This window comes from Antedon mediterranea, chromosome 4, assembly GCF_964355755.1.
Source record: "Antedon mediterranea chromosome 4, ecAntMedi1.1, whole genome shotgun sequence".
In the NCBI taxonomy this organism is placed as follows: domain Eukaryota; kingdom Metazoa; phylum Echinodermata; class Crinoidea; order Comatulida; family Antedonidae; genus Antedon; species Antedon mediterranea.
In genome coordinates, this window is record NC_092673.1 from 35,436,314 (window position 1) to 35,449,506 (window position 13,193).

The 13,193-nt window shown below is 32.0% G+C and overlaps 1 protein-coding gene across 1 annotated transcript in view; it reads left to right on the top strand.

Moving 5' to 3' along the window:
• Positions 1–1,123: 1,123 nt before the first annotated feature.
• The window catches only part of LOC140047428 (suppressor APC domain-containing protein 2-like), a 36,873-nt gene continuing 24,803 nt past the window's right edge, over positions 1,124–13,193 (top strand). The window contains exons 1-2 of the mRNA XM_072092456.1: positions 1,124–1,260; positions 1,634–2,358. Coding sequence (XP_071948557.1) covers positions 1,638–2,358 — 721 coding nt within the window. The 5' untranslated portion in view covers positions 1,124–1,260; positions 1,634–1,637. The remainder of the gene's footprint in view (positions 1,261–1,633; positions 2,359–13,193) is intronic.

Genomic DNA, 13,193 nt, shown 5'->3' on the forward strand with positions numbered 1-13,193 from the left:
TTGTGTGTATCATAAATGTTATCGTTTTATTTAAATACAGTACCATATTTATTCGGGGAAGGGGTTTATTTTTTTGGGTGTAATAAACATGTATAATGAAAATACACCTAGATATGAAAAAAATTTATTCAATTCAGAATCAATCAATTCTACTACAAATAGAAATATGTTGTAATAGCTGCAATATTGTGTGTATCGAGTCTCGGTTGGGGCGACTTTTTCTCATTCTCACAGATTTCCTCATCTTTATCGTTTCAAATTAATTAATTAAATTTCAGTATATCACCGGGCGGTTTAAAATTAATGTTCTTTGCCTGTTGTGTTTATATATATATATATATATATATATGCATGTGGCAGGGCGAAGTTAAGCAACGTTGGGCCCGGTTGCGTTCTGGATGGGAGACCGTCTAGAAATCGTGGCGGGTGCTGTATATACTGGAGAGTGATGGTGTAATGGTAATATCGGACTAGCATGTGATAGGCATGGGTTCGAGGTTATCTGTACCATACTAATTGCATCCTTAGGCAAGATGCTTTACTCTCATTGCCTAATCTGGTAGGCGCTGCACTGCTGGCTGCCGTGGGTCCGTGGAGGGCCTAATCCGAATTTCCTCACTGAGGACAAATATTAATACAAAATACAAAAAAAAAAAAAATATTCGAAAGTGAGGGGGGAATTTAATCAAAATTATGTTGTATTGAGGGCACGTTTATTCAGGGGAGGCGTTTATTCAAATAATTATAATAATATAAAAGTACCGTATATTAAATTAATATAACAATAATTAACATGATATTGTCCTGCTGTAAGATATTATGGGTCACTCCGAGGTCACTATCTCAATTGTCATATTCGATTGGGAACTTTCGTTGTCAACGTAAAGATTCGTTGAGTACTTTTTGTATTCGAATTGTAAATTTGTGCTCAACAGAAAGTCATTCGAATAGAAAACGTTGACAACGAAAGCTTTTTCGTTAAGAACAATCTCAACGCTCAAAATACTCCGTTAAAGAAGTACTCAACGGAAAAACTACTCTATATGTTACAAATAATTATACAATACAAATTTATTATTTGGTGGAAAAACAGATTTATGATAGCGCCCTCTATGTTAAGACATTTTTGGATACCACATTTCAAAACCAAAACAATACTTAGTTTGCTGACAGTTCGTGAGTTGATTCAGTGTTGGACGGAGGGGAAGTATTTGATTGTAATATTAAACAGAAGTTTCTCAATCAGTTAAAAAATAACAGGTAATGTAGGCCATTTGATTTCACTGTTGACATTTTGTAATAAAGTGTGGAATGACCGAAGAATCTAATGTAGACTGGTAGGCACGATGTTGTAATTTTTTAGTTAGCCTGTGTGACAGGCTATATGTAGCCATCGATGCATGCATGGAGTAACTTTAGTAAGCAGGAGCACTTGGTAGGCCAGCAACAAGTGGTGGTGTGTGGCTTACACTGAGATGATAGTTGGGTCTAAGTAAGAGGAAATTCTTTTCAATAAACGTCTATACATCATCAATTATTTTTATTGTTGGTATTTAGTTTTGTGTGAGAATACACACCTATAACTTTATAAGTATATTAATAAAGGTTTTTTTTCATTTTTTATAAATTTCAGCACAATGATGGCTACTTTGGTGCCTCATAAACCGGTAGAGCACACTACCAACAACAACAACAACAACATAGTTTCTCCACCAAAATCACCTATTGATAACTTGCCTAAAGCATTTGTTTCGTCGTTAAAAGTACTGTTTGATATTCTTGACGAAGACAGAGATGGCATGATAGATCTTAAAGACATTGAAACCAGATGGAAAGGTGAAGATGTTATTGGAGTCCCCCGTGGCGTTTTAGAAGGGTTAAAAAAGGTTACCCCAAAAACCGGAAAGCTAAGTTTTGATCGTTTTTGCACAGGTTTAAAAATAGCGCTTATTAACAGTAGGTTTGAGAAGACGGCGAATGGTAAATCGTCGCATGAGGATAAACAACATCCGAACACAGCTACTGTACGTCCTAACAACGCCATCTTGCCCATGCAGCGTGAACGTTCAAAAAGCGCTTCCCATTTGTTGAGAGGAAAGCCTCCCGGTCTTTTGGAGACGGATCTTGATAAAACCGATCCAGGGCCGGATATAAAGAGACGTCAAAGAGACCATCCAATGCGCAGAAGTTTTGGACATTCTAATGGAGGCCCACGAAAGCCAATCGACTTTGATGGGTGGATGAAGAAACAAGAGTATGGGCAGGTCCCTTCTTCACGAGTTTCGAGGAGTGTTTCGTCAATCATGAACCGTCCTCCAAGTCGTAACTCTCTTGATGGCCAGTCAGGCATGAATCAAGGTATGTACAGTATTATATATTTATCAAATACAGTATTAAATGAATACCAAGTTCTAATGAATGCAGATGTATTTAAATATTTGAATTTTATTTAGTTGTAATTCTTTAACTTTGATGTATAAATTATTTGTCAATAATATTCTTGCATGACAGATAAAAACCAAATGCTTAAATTTTCTCTCTTTAAATTTCTTTTCCAATGATAAAGTGCCTACTTTACATTTTCTGGAGACTAATTAATCACAACCTATTCATTAATTATACTTCGAAGTTAGTAGAGTGGATTTTAAAAACTTGTTTAGTATATTACAGTAAAGTAATTTATTGTGTTCAACTCTAACTTTTAACTTATAGGATAATGGGTTGATGCTGAATTACAGTATATACTGTAGTCAAATTAATTTGGAAAATATAGTATACCACAAACATTTACATATACACATATTTTAAATTAAATATAGTATTGTAGAGTTATTTTGAGAATTAATTATAAGAAATACATTAATTATAAGAAATACTATATAAAACTGAAACAAAACGATTGTTGCATCAACACCAATTTTTGCTGTTCTAGTTCTATAAGGAAAGCAACATACTTAATAATAGTATTCTTCTTAATGCTTGTACTGTATTCCGGTTTTTTTAAAAGTAATATTTGTAAATTCTACATGATTATATTGGGTTATCATTTACACTATCTAATGATTTTGTTGAGCTGGTATTTTGGAGATTGATCATTTTCACACACTCATGCATATCATGCTTTGAACAAAGGTGCCAAGGAGCATTGATTAATAACTGTGGAATGTCAATCAATGAGACAGCTATTTATTGAAACAAAACACCTAATTGATGGCATTAACAACTGTTCATCTTTTATGTGTATCACTGTTTATTGTGTGTTATTCTCTCCTTTGTATAGCACTGTATGTCAATATAGTAATTATTATTATACTATTATCTTTGTATAGTTTATATGTAGTATTATAGTACTCTATTATACTATTATCTTTGTATAGTTTATATGTAGTATTATAGTACTCTATTATACTATTATCTTTGTATAGTTTATATGTAGTATTATAGTACTCTATTATACTATTATCTTTGTATAGTGTATATGTAGTATTATAGTACTGTATTATACTATTGTATACTGAACAATGAAGGGAATAGATAAATACTGATACAAGAGTGTTTGCTGATGACAAGACAGATATCACAGTTAAAAGAACCCATGTTTGCTTTTCATCATTAAAGTTATATGGAATTCTGGTATATAACACATCCACCTTTCTCTGCCATACAAAAATTAATTAAAATTGCCTAAATGTTACCATGTCATGTGTACTAAAAATCACTATATTTACAACAAGATTAAAACATAATTCATAAAATAACAAGAGGCTGTGTAATGTACTCTATTTACTACTGTAACAAGAGGCTGTGTAATGTACTCTATTTACTACTGTAACAAGAGGCTGTGTAATGTACTCTATTTACTACTGTAACAAGAGGCTGTTAGTACAGGCTATATGTGACATTTATCCTATGTAACCTTGAAAAAATTCTAATAAAAGGTCTTTTGGTATTTTCTTGTAGCTTTAGGTGTGAATAAATACCAAAAAATTTTTGCAGCCTTCTAGTTGCTGCGTTAGTGAGATATTGAGGGTCAAAGGTCAGTGACCTTTTTTGGCATTTGATGGCTCATAACTCCTCAACTCCTGGGTTTAAAAAGACAAATGTTGTGCCTACATCTATGTTTTAGTGGTCAAACAACAAAATAATGTTTTTGCAAATTTCGTGTTACTTGTGCCATTGGTCAGATAGTCAGGTCAAAGGTCATTGACCTTCATTCATTCAACTACTGCTAGTGTAGGACCTGAGTAAGATTTGTATGCATTCAATTTAGGAGAGAATATCTCAACTGTTATAGGATAATTTGACCCCAAGGAACAATATGGGATATGTGTCAAATTCGTTATCTGGGGCGAACATGCCCAAAATCGGGGTCAAAGGTTAGAAATGTGTGGTTCTTATATCTCGACAACCACTTGTCATACAGATTTGCTTTTGGTGTCAAATTGTTCAGAATATACATATTTATATTCAGTCTAACACAACTTTTACCCCAAAAAATGACCGGAAATGCTTTTACTGACCTTTGACCAAAAAATGACCAAAAAACACATTTTCGGGTTAAATTATTCCATAAAATGTCAATGGACACACTGTAGGGTATAAAATGAAAGCATATACAATATGCTACCCATTGCTACCCAACTGGTATTAAACATTTTTAATTAGGAATATAACTTACATAACATAATTGACTTCAGTATTTAGAATTATTATTAATTTATCTTTATCAACTGGTACGACCTTTCCTGATGATTTGAAGTTGGGTCTAGTTACACTTATTTTAAAGACACCTTCACATACTTGCATGGCAAATTTTCAATCTATTTCTAATGTCGCTTTCTTATCTAAGATCCTTGAGAAATGCGTTGCTTTAGATCTCATACATTTTCTTGACGACAATAATCTGTTCGACCCTCTTCAATCAGCATATAGAAAGCGCCACAGTACAGAGTCAGCCATTCTCAAGGTGCATAATGATATTATTTTAGCTCTGGATAAAGGTAATTGTCTTTTTTCTGTGTACCTCGACCTGTCGGCAGCTTCTGATACCATGGACTATTCCATTATTATTGCAAGACTCTCGTCTATTGGTATCCGTGGATCTGCTCTAAATTAGTTCAAGTAATATTTGTCTTCTAGGAAGCAGCAGGCCCAGATTGGTAATGTCAAATCCACCTCTATCGACCTGAAATGCGGTGTTCCTCAAGGATCAATACTGGGTCCAGTATTGTTTTTAGTTTACACCTCGCCCATGAGTGATATCATTAAGCGACATTGTGTCCAATATCATGTGTACGCAGATGATACATCAGCTTTAATTCAGCAGAGTTTAATGAGGCGAAGTCGGTTATCGAAGCTTGTGTTGTTGATGTTCAGGATTGGCTAACTAAAAACATGCTCTTTTTAACCCTGGTAAAACAGAAATCTTATTTATTCATTCAAAACACTTCAAGAAATTGGCCATTGCTAGAAACATCAATCACATCATCGTTGGAGGTTAGATATATCGGAGTTGTATTTGACTCAGCAATGATTATGTCCAGACATATCAACAACATTAGTAAATCTGATACCTACCACCTTCGTAACATAAGATCAATTCGCAAATCCTTAACCCACTCCTCGCTTATTAAACTTGTCCATGCACTAATAACATCACGGTTAGACTACTGCAATGCCATTTTGTTTGGTCTACCAAATAAAGAACTTAATAAACTACAACTAATTCTTTTCTTTTTTATACCAAATATTTCATTACAACGCTAGAATTATTTCACCCAAAATAAACTTACATTAATTTATACTCATTTTTGTCTAAATTTAATAAAAGATATATGCATATTTTCCAAAAATAACATCACATAATTAAATACAAGTTAGGTAGCATATTGTATGTGCTTTCCTTTGATACCAAATATGTCTTTTCAAACATTTGAATTATTTAATATCATAAATAAACCAAAATAAATTATCTGGTAATGTATACCCATTTTTGTCAAAAAGCAATAAAATATGCACATTTTTCACCAAAGTAGCATCATAATTACAGATTTGTATTAAAAGTTGGATAGCAATGGATAGAATATTGTATGGGCTTTTATTTGATACCAAATAGTTCTTCCAAACACTTATTTAAAATTATTTAACATTATATAAATAAGCACAACAATTACGCTACTAAATATTCATTTTTTGTATAAAAGTAATCAAATTAGGCACATTTTCCATAAGATTAGATTCCTAATTAAAAAATGTTCAATACAAGTTGGGTAGCAATGGGTAGCATATTGTATATGCTTTCATTTGATACCATACAGTGTGTCCATTGACATTTTAAATAATAATTTAACCCGAAAATGTGTTTTTTGGTCAAAGGTCAGTAAAAGCATTTCCGGTCATTTTTTTGGGTAAAAGTTGTGTTAGACCGAATATAAATATGTATATTTTGAACAATTTGACACCAAAAGCAAATCTGTATGACAAGTGGTTGTCGAGATATAAGAACGACACATTTCTAACCCTTGACCCCGATTTTGGGCATTTTCGCCCCAGATAACGAATTTGACACATATCCCATATTGTTCCTTGGGGTCAAATTATCCTATAACAGTTGAGATATTCTCTCCTAAATTGAATGCATACAAATCTTACTCAGGTCCTACACTAGCAGTAGTTATTAATGAATAAAGGTCAATGACCTTTGACCCGACTATCTGACCAATGGCACAAGTAACCCGAAATTTGCAAAAACTTTATTTTGTTGTTTGACCACTAAAACATAGATGTAGAAACCACATTTGTCTTTTTAAACCCAGGAGTTGAGGAGTTATGAGCCATCAAATGCCACAAAAAGGTCACTGACCTTTGACCCTCAATATCTCACTAACGCAGCAACTAGAAGGCTGCAAAAATTTTTTGGTAATTATTGACACCTAAAGCTACAAGAAAATACCAAAAGACCTTTTATTAGAATTTTTTCAAGGTCAAACCATATATAGCCTCTACTATGTGTAATGTACTCTATTTACTACTGTAACAAGAGGCTGTGTAATGTACTCTATTTACTACTGTAACAAGAGGCTGTGTAATGTACTCTATTTACTACTGTAACAAGAGGCTGTGTAATGTACTCTATTTACTACTGTAACAAGAGGCTGTGTAATGTACTCTATTTACTACTGTAACAAGAGGCTGTGTAATGTACTCTATTTACTACTGTAACAAGAGGCTGTGTAATGTACTCTATTTACTACTGTAACAAGAGGCTGTGTAATGTACTCTATTTACTACTGTAACAAGAGGCTGTGTAATGTACTCTATTTACTACTGTAACAAGAGGCTGTGTAATGTACTCTATTTACTACTGTATTATGATGTTGAATAAATACATTTAGTTTTTGTACAAATTTGTGTACAACTCCTAATTAAAAATAACCAAATAATATTCATTTATTTAAATGTCACTTTGACTAAAAATTGGATCAAGAAAAAAAATTACCTGAAAATTTGATCAAGAAATAGTCAAATTAACTGGAACTAAATAGGTTTTTGGTTTAATGTAACCGTTTATTTCTTTCTTTTTATAAGTGAGTTTTTAGTTTAATTTTTTGCGAAAGTGATTATTAACTTGATTAAAACTGCAAAAAACTGTACAAACTAACTGATGGAGAAAATTTATTAGTAATAATGAGTAATTTAGCTGCATTTTACCTACCATGATCATTTTGTATAAGAACCCCATGTGCTGGGGTTTCTTTTGTTTATGATATCATTACAACACACCTGGATGTGTTTTGTGGTGACAAAGGTTGTTCATTGTGAGCTTGTTCCCTTCAAGGGCAGGTGGGCTTTGAAAACTATTATCCCTTTTATGCGCCTAGGTCATATACAACCCTTTGTTTTGTATTGTTTTAGGGGACCACATTTATCAACTTTCCAAATGAAATTGAAGTTCACTATTACTCATACAGGTTACTGATTAAATCTAAGTACTGTATTTAGTAGCATTTTATTATGCTTAAAATTGAGAAGTGGTACTAAGTAGTACCCAATCTAATTAGTTTCATTTCTCTCGCCAAGGTTTCCCTAATTCTCTTATTGTTAATACTGTTTTGACAAAGTTTTAAACGATTTAATGATGAATGCAAAGAAAATGGAAAATATTTACCTAAGAGAAATAAATGTTTCAAGTTATTCATGAACCTTAATTTAGCTGGCAAGTTCAAAATGGCTTACCAGATTAAAACTGTCTTAATCTGCAGTTTAAATACGCTTTTATGATAGTTTTTAAGAAATTGAAAACCACAGAACTTTTGTGCTTAGTATCAAATTCCCCATTAAGAGTTGAATGGCCCTATAGTATAATTTCTTTAACATTGTAAAATATTTCTTGCAATTTTAAACTACATGCACATTTTTTTCTTTAGGTTTTTGTGATTAAAGCATTTATAATTCAAAAGTTTTCTTTTCTGATGAATATTTAGAACATTTTTCTTTGAACATAATCAAACATTTCTAAAGGTGAACATATTGTACTGTAACATTTTAATTATGCTACAGTATAAATTCAATTCAATTCAATTCAACTTTATTTCAGACAAACTGTCCATATGAAACATATAAATACAATAAAAAATAATACAAAGCATTATGTGACAACCGTCATGGAGAGAGGACTAATAATTATTTGTTGACATATAGTGCCTCTTAAAATACATGTGGATTATGTTTTGGGATTTATTGGATGTAGACTGTAGACATTATTATATTATTGATTACTATAGTTTACAAAACAACACATTATTATGGTTATACTGATACTAGTAAACACACGTAAAAGTATACATGAAATTATATATACAGAAGTTCAATCCATTTTCTACAGTATACTGTACATAATATATTGAAGACACTTTCACAACCAAATAATAATGGTATTTCCTGAGATGGGGTTGGGCATATTTTTGTATTTACCCCTTATACAGTAATAGAGGCGGGGTGTCCCTGAAATACAGGTTCTGGTTCTAATACGGAGAGAGGACAATTGTACATTATACAACGCTACATACATTATACAATAGCAAACTCTACTGTATACATGTTTAAAAGGATCAATTTCCAAACAAAGCGAAAGGAAAATTGTTAATGGTTGTAAAAAAACAAATACAGTAATTAGTGATTTATTATCAAAGATAAGCGGCCATTACTGTATTTACCGAGCTAATAAATAAACGGTGAAATTATTGCCCGCTTTTCAATGAAAGAAAATTAGCCTTTAGGGAGTTTATTAGTCACAGGTGTGTTATCGGCTTGATTTAAAGAACACAAAAACTTGTAAGAAATCAGTGAGCAATAGAAAGCCCCTTTACACTCATTAACTTTTTATTCAACTTCACCATGAAACAACAACGAATTCACTAAGCTATAAAATGAATGAAAACACATAAACGTCTGCTACAGCGTTTGTGATCATGAACTCTTTCTGATTGAATAAAAGAAATAAATGGTATACAATTAAAGTGTGATGATATTGTTGTCTCAGCGTCTTCATAAAAGATAAAGTGTACCATCTGGTGGTGGTGATGTCTTCTACAAACAAACACATTTGTCCCTCAGCAGGTGTGTCATGAGTTCATAGTAATAAGTTGAAAAATAGTAAAATAAGGATAATAGTAAATAAATGATAAAATAATTCATCATAAAGTTACATACAGTATTGTACTGTCTACAAGATTATTTTATTTTTAATCCTTTTATTGCTCACTGTATTTTTTATTTCTTTTTATGTCCTGTAAATTATGAGTCTTTAAGAATGTGTGGCACTGACACAAAAGTTTTGTTTTGTTCAACAATGTTTCAAATATCAATAAAATGGTTCTTATATTTGTTCTTTTATAGCAAATAGTATAATTCATACCCCTTTCAACATTAAACACTTTGTTTAATAAACTCCGCAGTGCTAGTACGATTTAAATCTATAAATCCCAGAGAAATTCCATTACATCAATCCTGCAACACTGGAGTTTTGCAATAAAAAAAAAACTCCTTACCTCGCCCTACTGTTGTTATGATCACTTATTGTCAAATAATTGAATATTCAACTGAGCGTACCTATTAAATTGCTGCCAAAAATGTCACAGATTCCAAATTCTATACCCTACGGTACTTGGTGCGTTTCTGTAGTTTGTTGGAAAATATGAAAGTGGTACAGTAGGTCCCTATGAAACAAGAACCTAAATCTTCTAATATTTTTACTTTATTTTCATAAATATTTTTAGCTAAATTATCAAAGGAATACAAATACAGTATTAGGAATCAACAGGTAGTCTTAAAAGAATGTAACTTTGGTATGTGACATACTTATGAAATGAGTAAATGACATTGATTAGAGATTGTTGGTGGCATTATCTCATTGTCCTTTAGATCCTATTTAATATCAAAGATCAAGATCAAGGGGATTTAAGTTTAAATTAGTTAAATCAAGTTTAATCCATAGGATTAGAAGATTATACATTCATCTACTGTACTGTATAAGAGCCATTACAGTACTACCACCATGTACTGTACAACCTAGGAATTTTCCTTTATTTTTAATAGAACAGGGACGTTATTACACTAGTTAAATCTAATTTTTCCACATACAGTGTACTGCAGTAACCTTTTTTATCTGTTTCATTATAAAATACACTAATACTACTGTAAGCCTAAATTTAGCAAAACTGGTTGTTGCATTCCAAATTAGATCATTTTTTGTAATCATTCATTAAAGTTAAGGAGAATTTAGATGCTTGGAATTTGGATGAGAGTTTGTAAATGTTGACATTAAGGAATAATGTTAATCTATCTACTGTATAGATTTCTATGTTAAAAGAGCACTAAGAATGTAGCAAAATATGAATCATTATTTTAAGCTGATGCCTGCCAAATATAATGTACAGTACTTGTATGCAGTAATAATAAAATAAGTATAATTTGAACCTGTGAATGACCCCATAATGGAGTCGAAATGTCGTTCCTTTTTTATTATTATTTTCCCTTCAACTATCCATGTTGAAAATATTACCTAGAGAGGTTTCTATATAAATAGCAATTAATGTCAAATTATAGCAATAAAAATAATTGATTTCCAAAAGATGTCATAAATTACCGTATTTCGATTAAAATATTGCCTGACCAAAAGTCAATGGCCACAAATGAAGAAATGAGGTCTCTGCTAAAAGTAGCATACTTATTGGCCAATTTTTTGCAACACTGATATTGCTATAATCATGTAGTGACCGTTTAATGACCGATACAAAGTGGTTAGTCATTGACTAAATATCAATACTTTAATGACAACACAAAATATTAGGACATATGTTGAAGGTCTAATCAAATCATACAGTATACTGTATGTAAATTCATATAGTATTGAATGTGATTTTAGCGTAACTAAAATTTGACTATTGTACCAATATAAACTGAACTACTTTTATAAAAAATGTCTTAAAAAATAAAAGTTAAAAGACCTCAGAGTAACGGTGACAAATGACAATCGTGTTAGGTGTATAAATTGAAAATACCATGATGCGAAAAACTTCTAAGCCAAGTTTTTAAAAGTGCACATGAATCTTAACAGAAAATAACAGTGGAGAAGAGCAACACCTCAGTAGCCATGATTTGATTCTCGATTCTTGTTTTGATTTTAGACATTGTCTTAAGTAAACAAAAAAAATCATGTTTTGATCAACTTTACACATAATTTATTCAATATACAGTACTGTAGAACCCATTAAATGGACACTTTTGGGACCCAAAATTGTCCCCTTAAAGAGCCGTTCCCTGAACCAATGTTGACCGTACTGTTAAAACACATAATGCAGCTTGTCTGTTAGTGTTAAAACACATATTGCAGCTTGTCTGTTAGTGTTAAAACACATATTGCAGCTTGTCTGTTAGTGTTAAAACACATATTGCAGCTTGTCTGTTAGTGTTAAAACACATATTGCAGCTTGTCTGTTAGTGTTAAAACACATAATGCAGCTTGTCTGTTAGTGTTAAAACACATATTGCAGCTTGTCTGTTAGTGTTAAAACACATATTGCAGCTTGTCTGTTAGTGTTAAAACACATATTGCAGCTTGTCTGTTAGTGTTAAAACACATATTGCAGCTTGTCTGTTAGTGTTAAAACACATATTGCAGCTTGTCTGTTAGTGTTAAAACACATATTGCAGCTTGTCTGTTAGTGTTAAAACACATAATGCAGCTTGTCTGTTAGTGTTAAAACACATATTGCAGCTTGTCTGTTAGTGTTAAAACACATATTGCAGCTTGTCTGTTAGTGTTAAAACACATAATGCAGCTTGTCTGTTAGTGTTAAAACACATATTGCAGCTTGTCTGTTAGTGTTAAAACACATAATGCAGCTTGTCTGTTAGTGTTAAAACACATAATGCAGCTTGTCTGTTAGTGTTAAAACACATATTGCAGCTTGTCTGTTAGTGTTAAAACACATAATGCAGCTTGTCTGTTAGTGTTAAAACACATAATGCAGCTTGTCTGTTAGTGTTAAAACACATATTGCAGCTTGTCTGTTAGTGTTAAAACACATAATGCAGCTTGTCTGTTAGTGTTAAAACACATATTGCAGCTTGTCTGTTAGTGTTAAAACACATAATGCAGCTTGTCTGTTAGTGTTAAAACACATAATGCAGCTTGTCTGTTAGTGTTAAAACACATATTGCAGCTTGTCTGTTAGTGTTAAAACACATATTGCAGCTTGTCTGTTAGTGTTAAAACACATAATGCAGCTTGTCTGTTAGTGTTAAAACACATAATGCAGCTTGTCTGTTAGTGTTAGTGAGAAAGTGTTTCAAAAGGTGGGATCCTACTTTACATTATATATTTTATAAATTACCTTTTAATAGTATTGTTTTTTACAGTATTATTATACATTTTCAGTATAACCCACCGTTCCCAATAGAAGTTTGATTCACCGCTGATTCCACATATTATCGTTATTACGTTATTATGAATATGGATGTGCCATTGTGTTTTTGCAAAGTGATACCATGTAGAAAACAATAGTTGTTTTCCATTTCTAGTTCATTAGTTGTCTTACGTACATTTTTTCAAGAAACAATCAACGGTATGAAATAGACCGTGACTATGAATACAAGTGACATCACTCTTCTGTGACAGTGATCGCAACAGC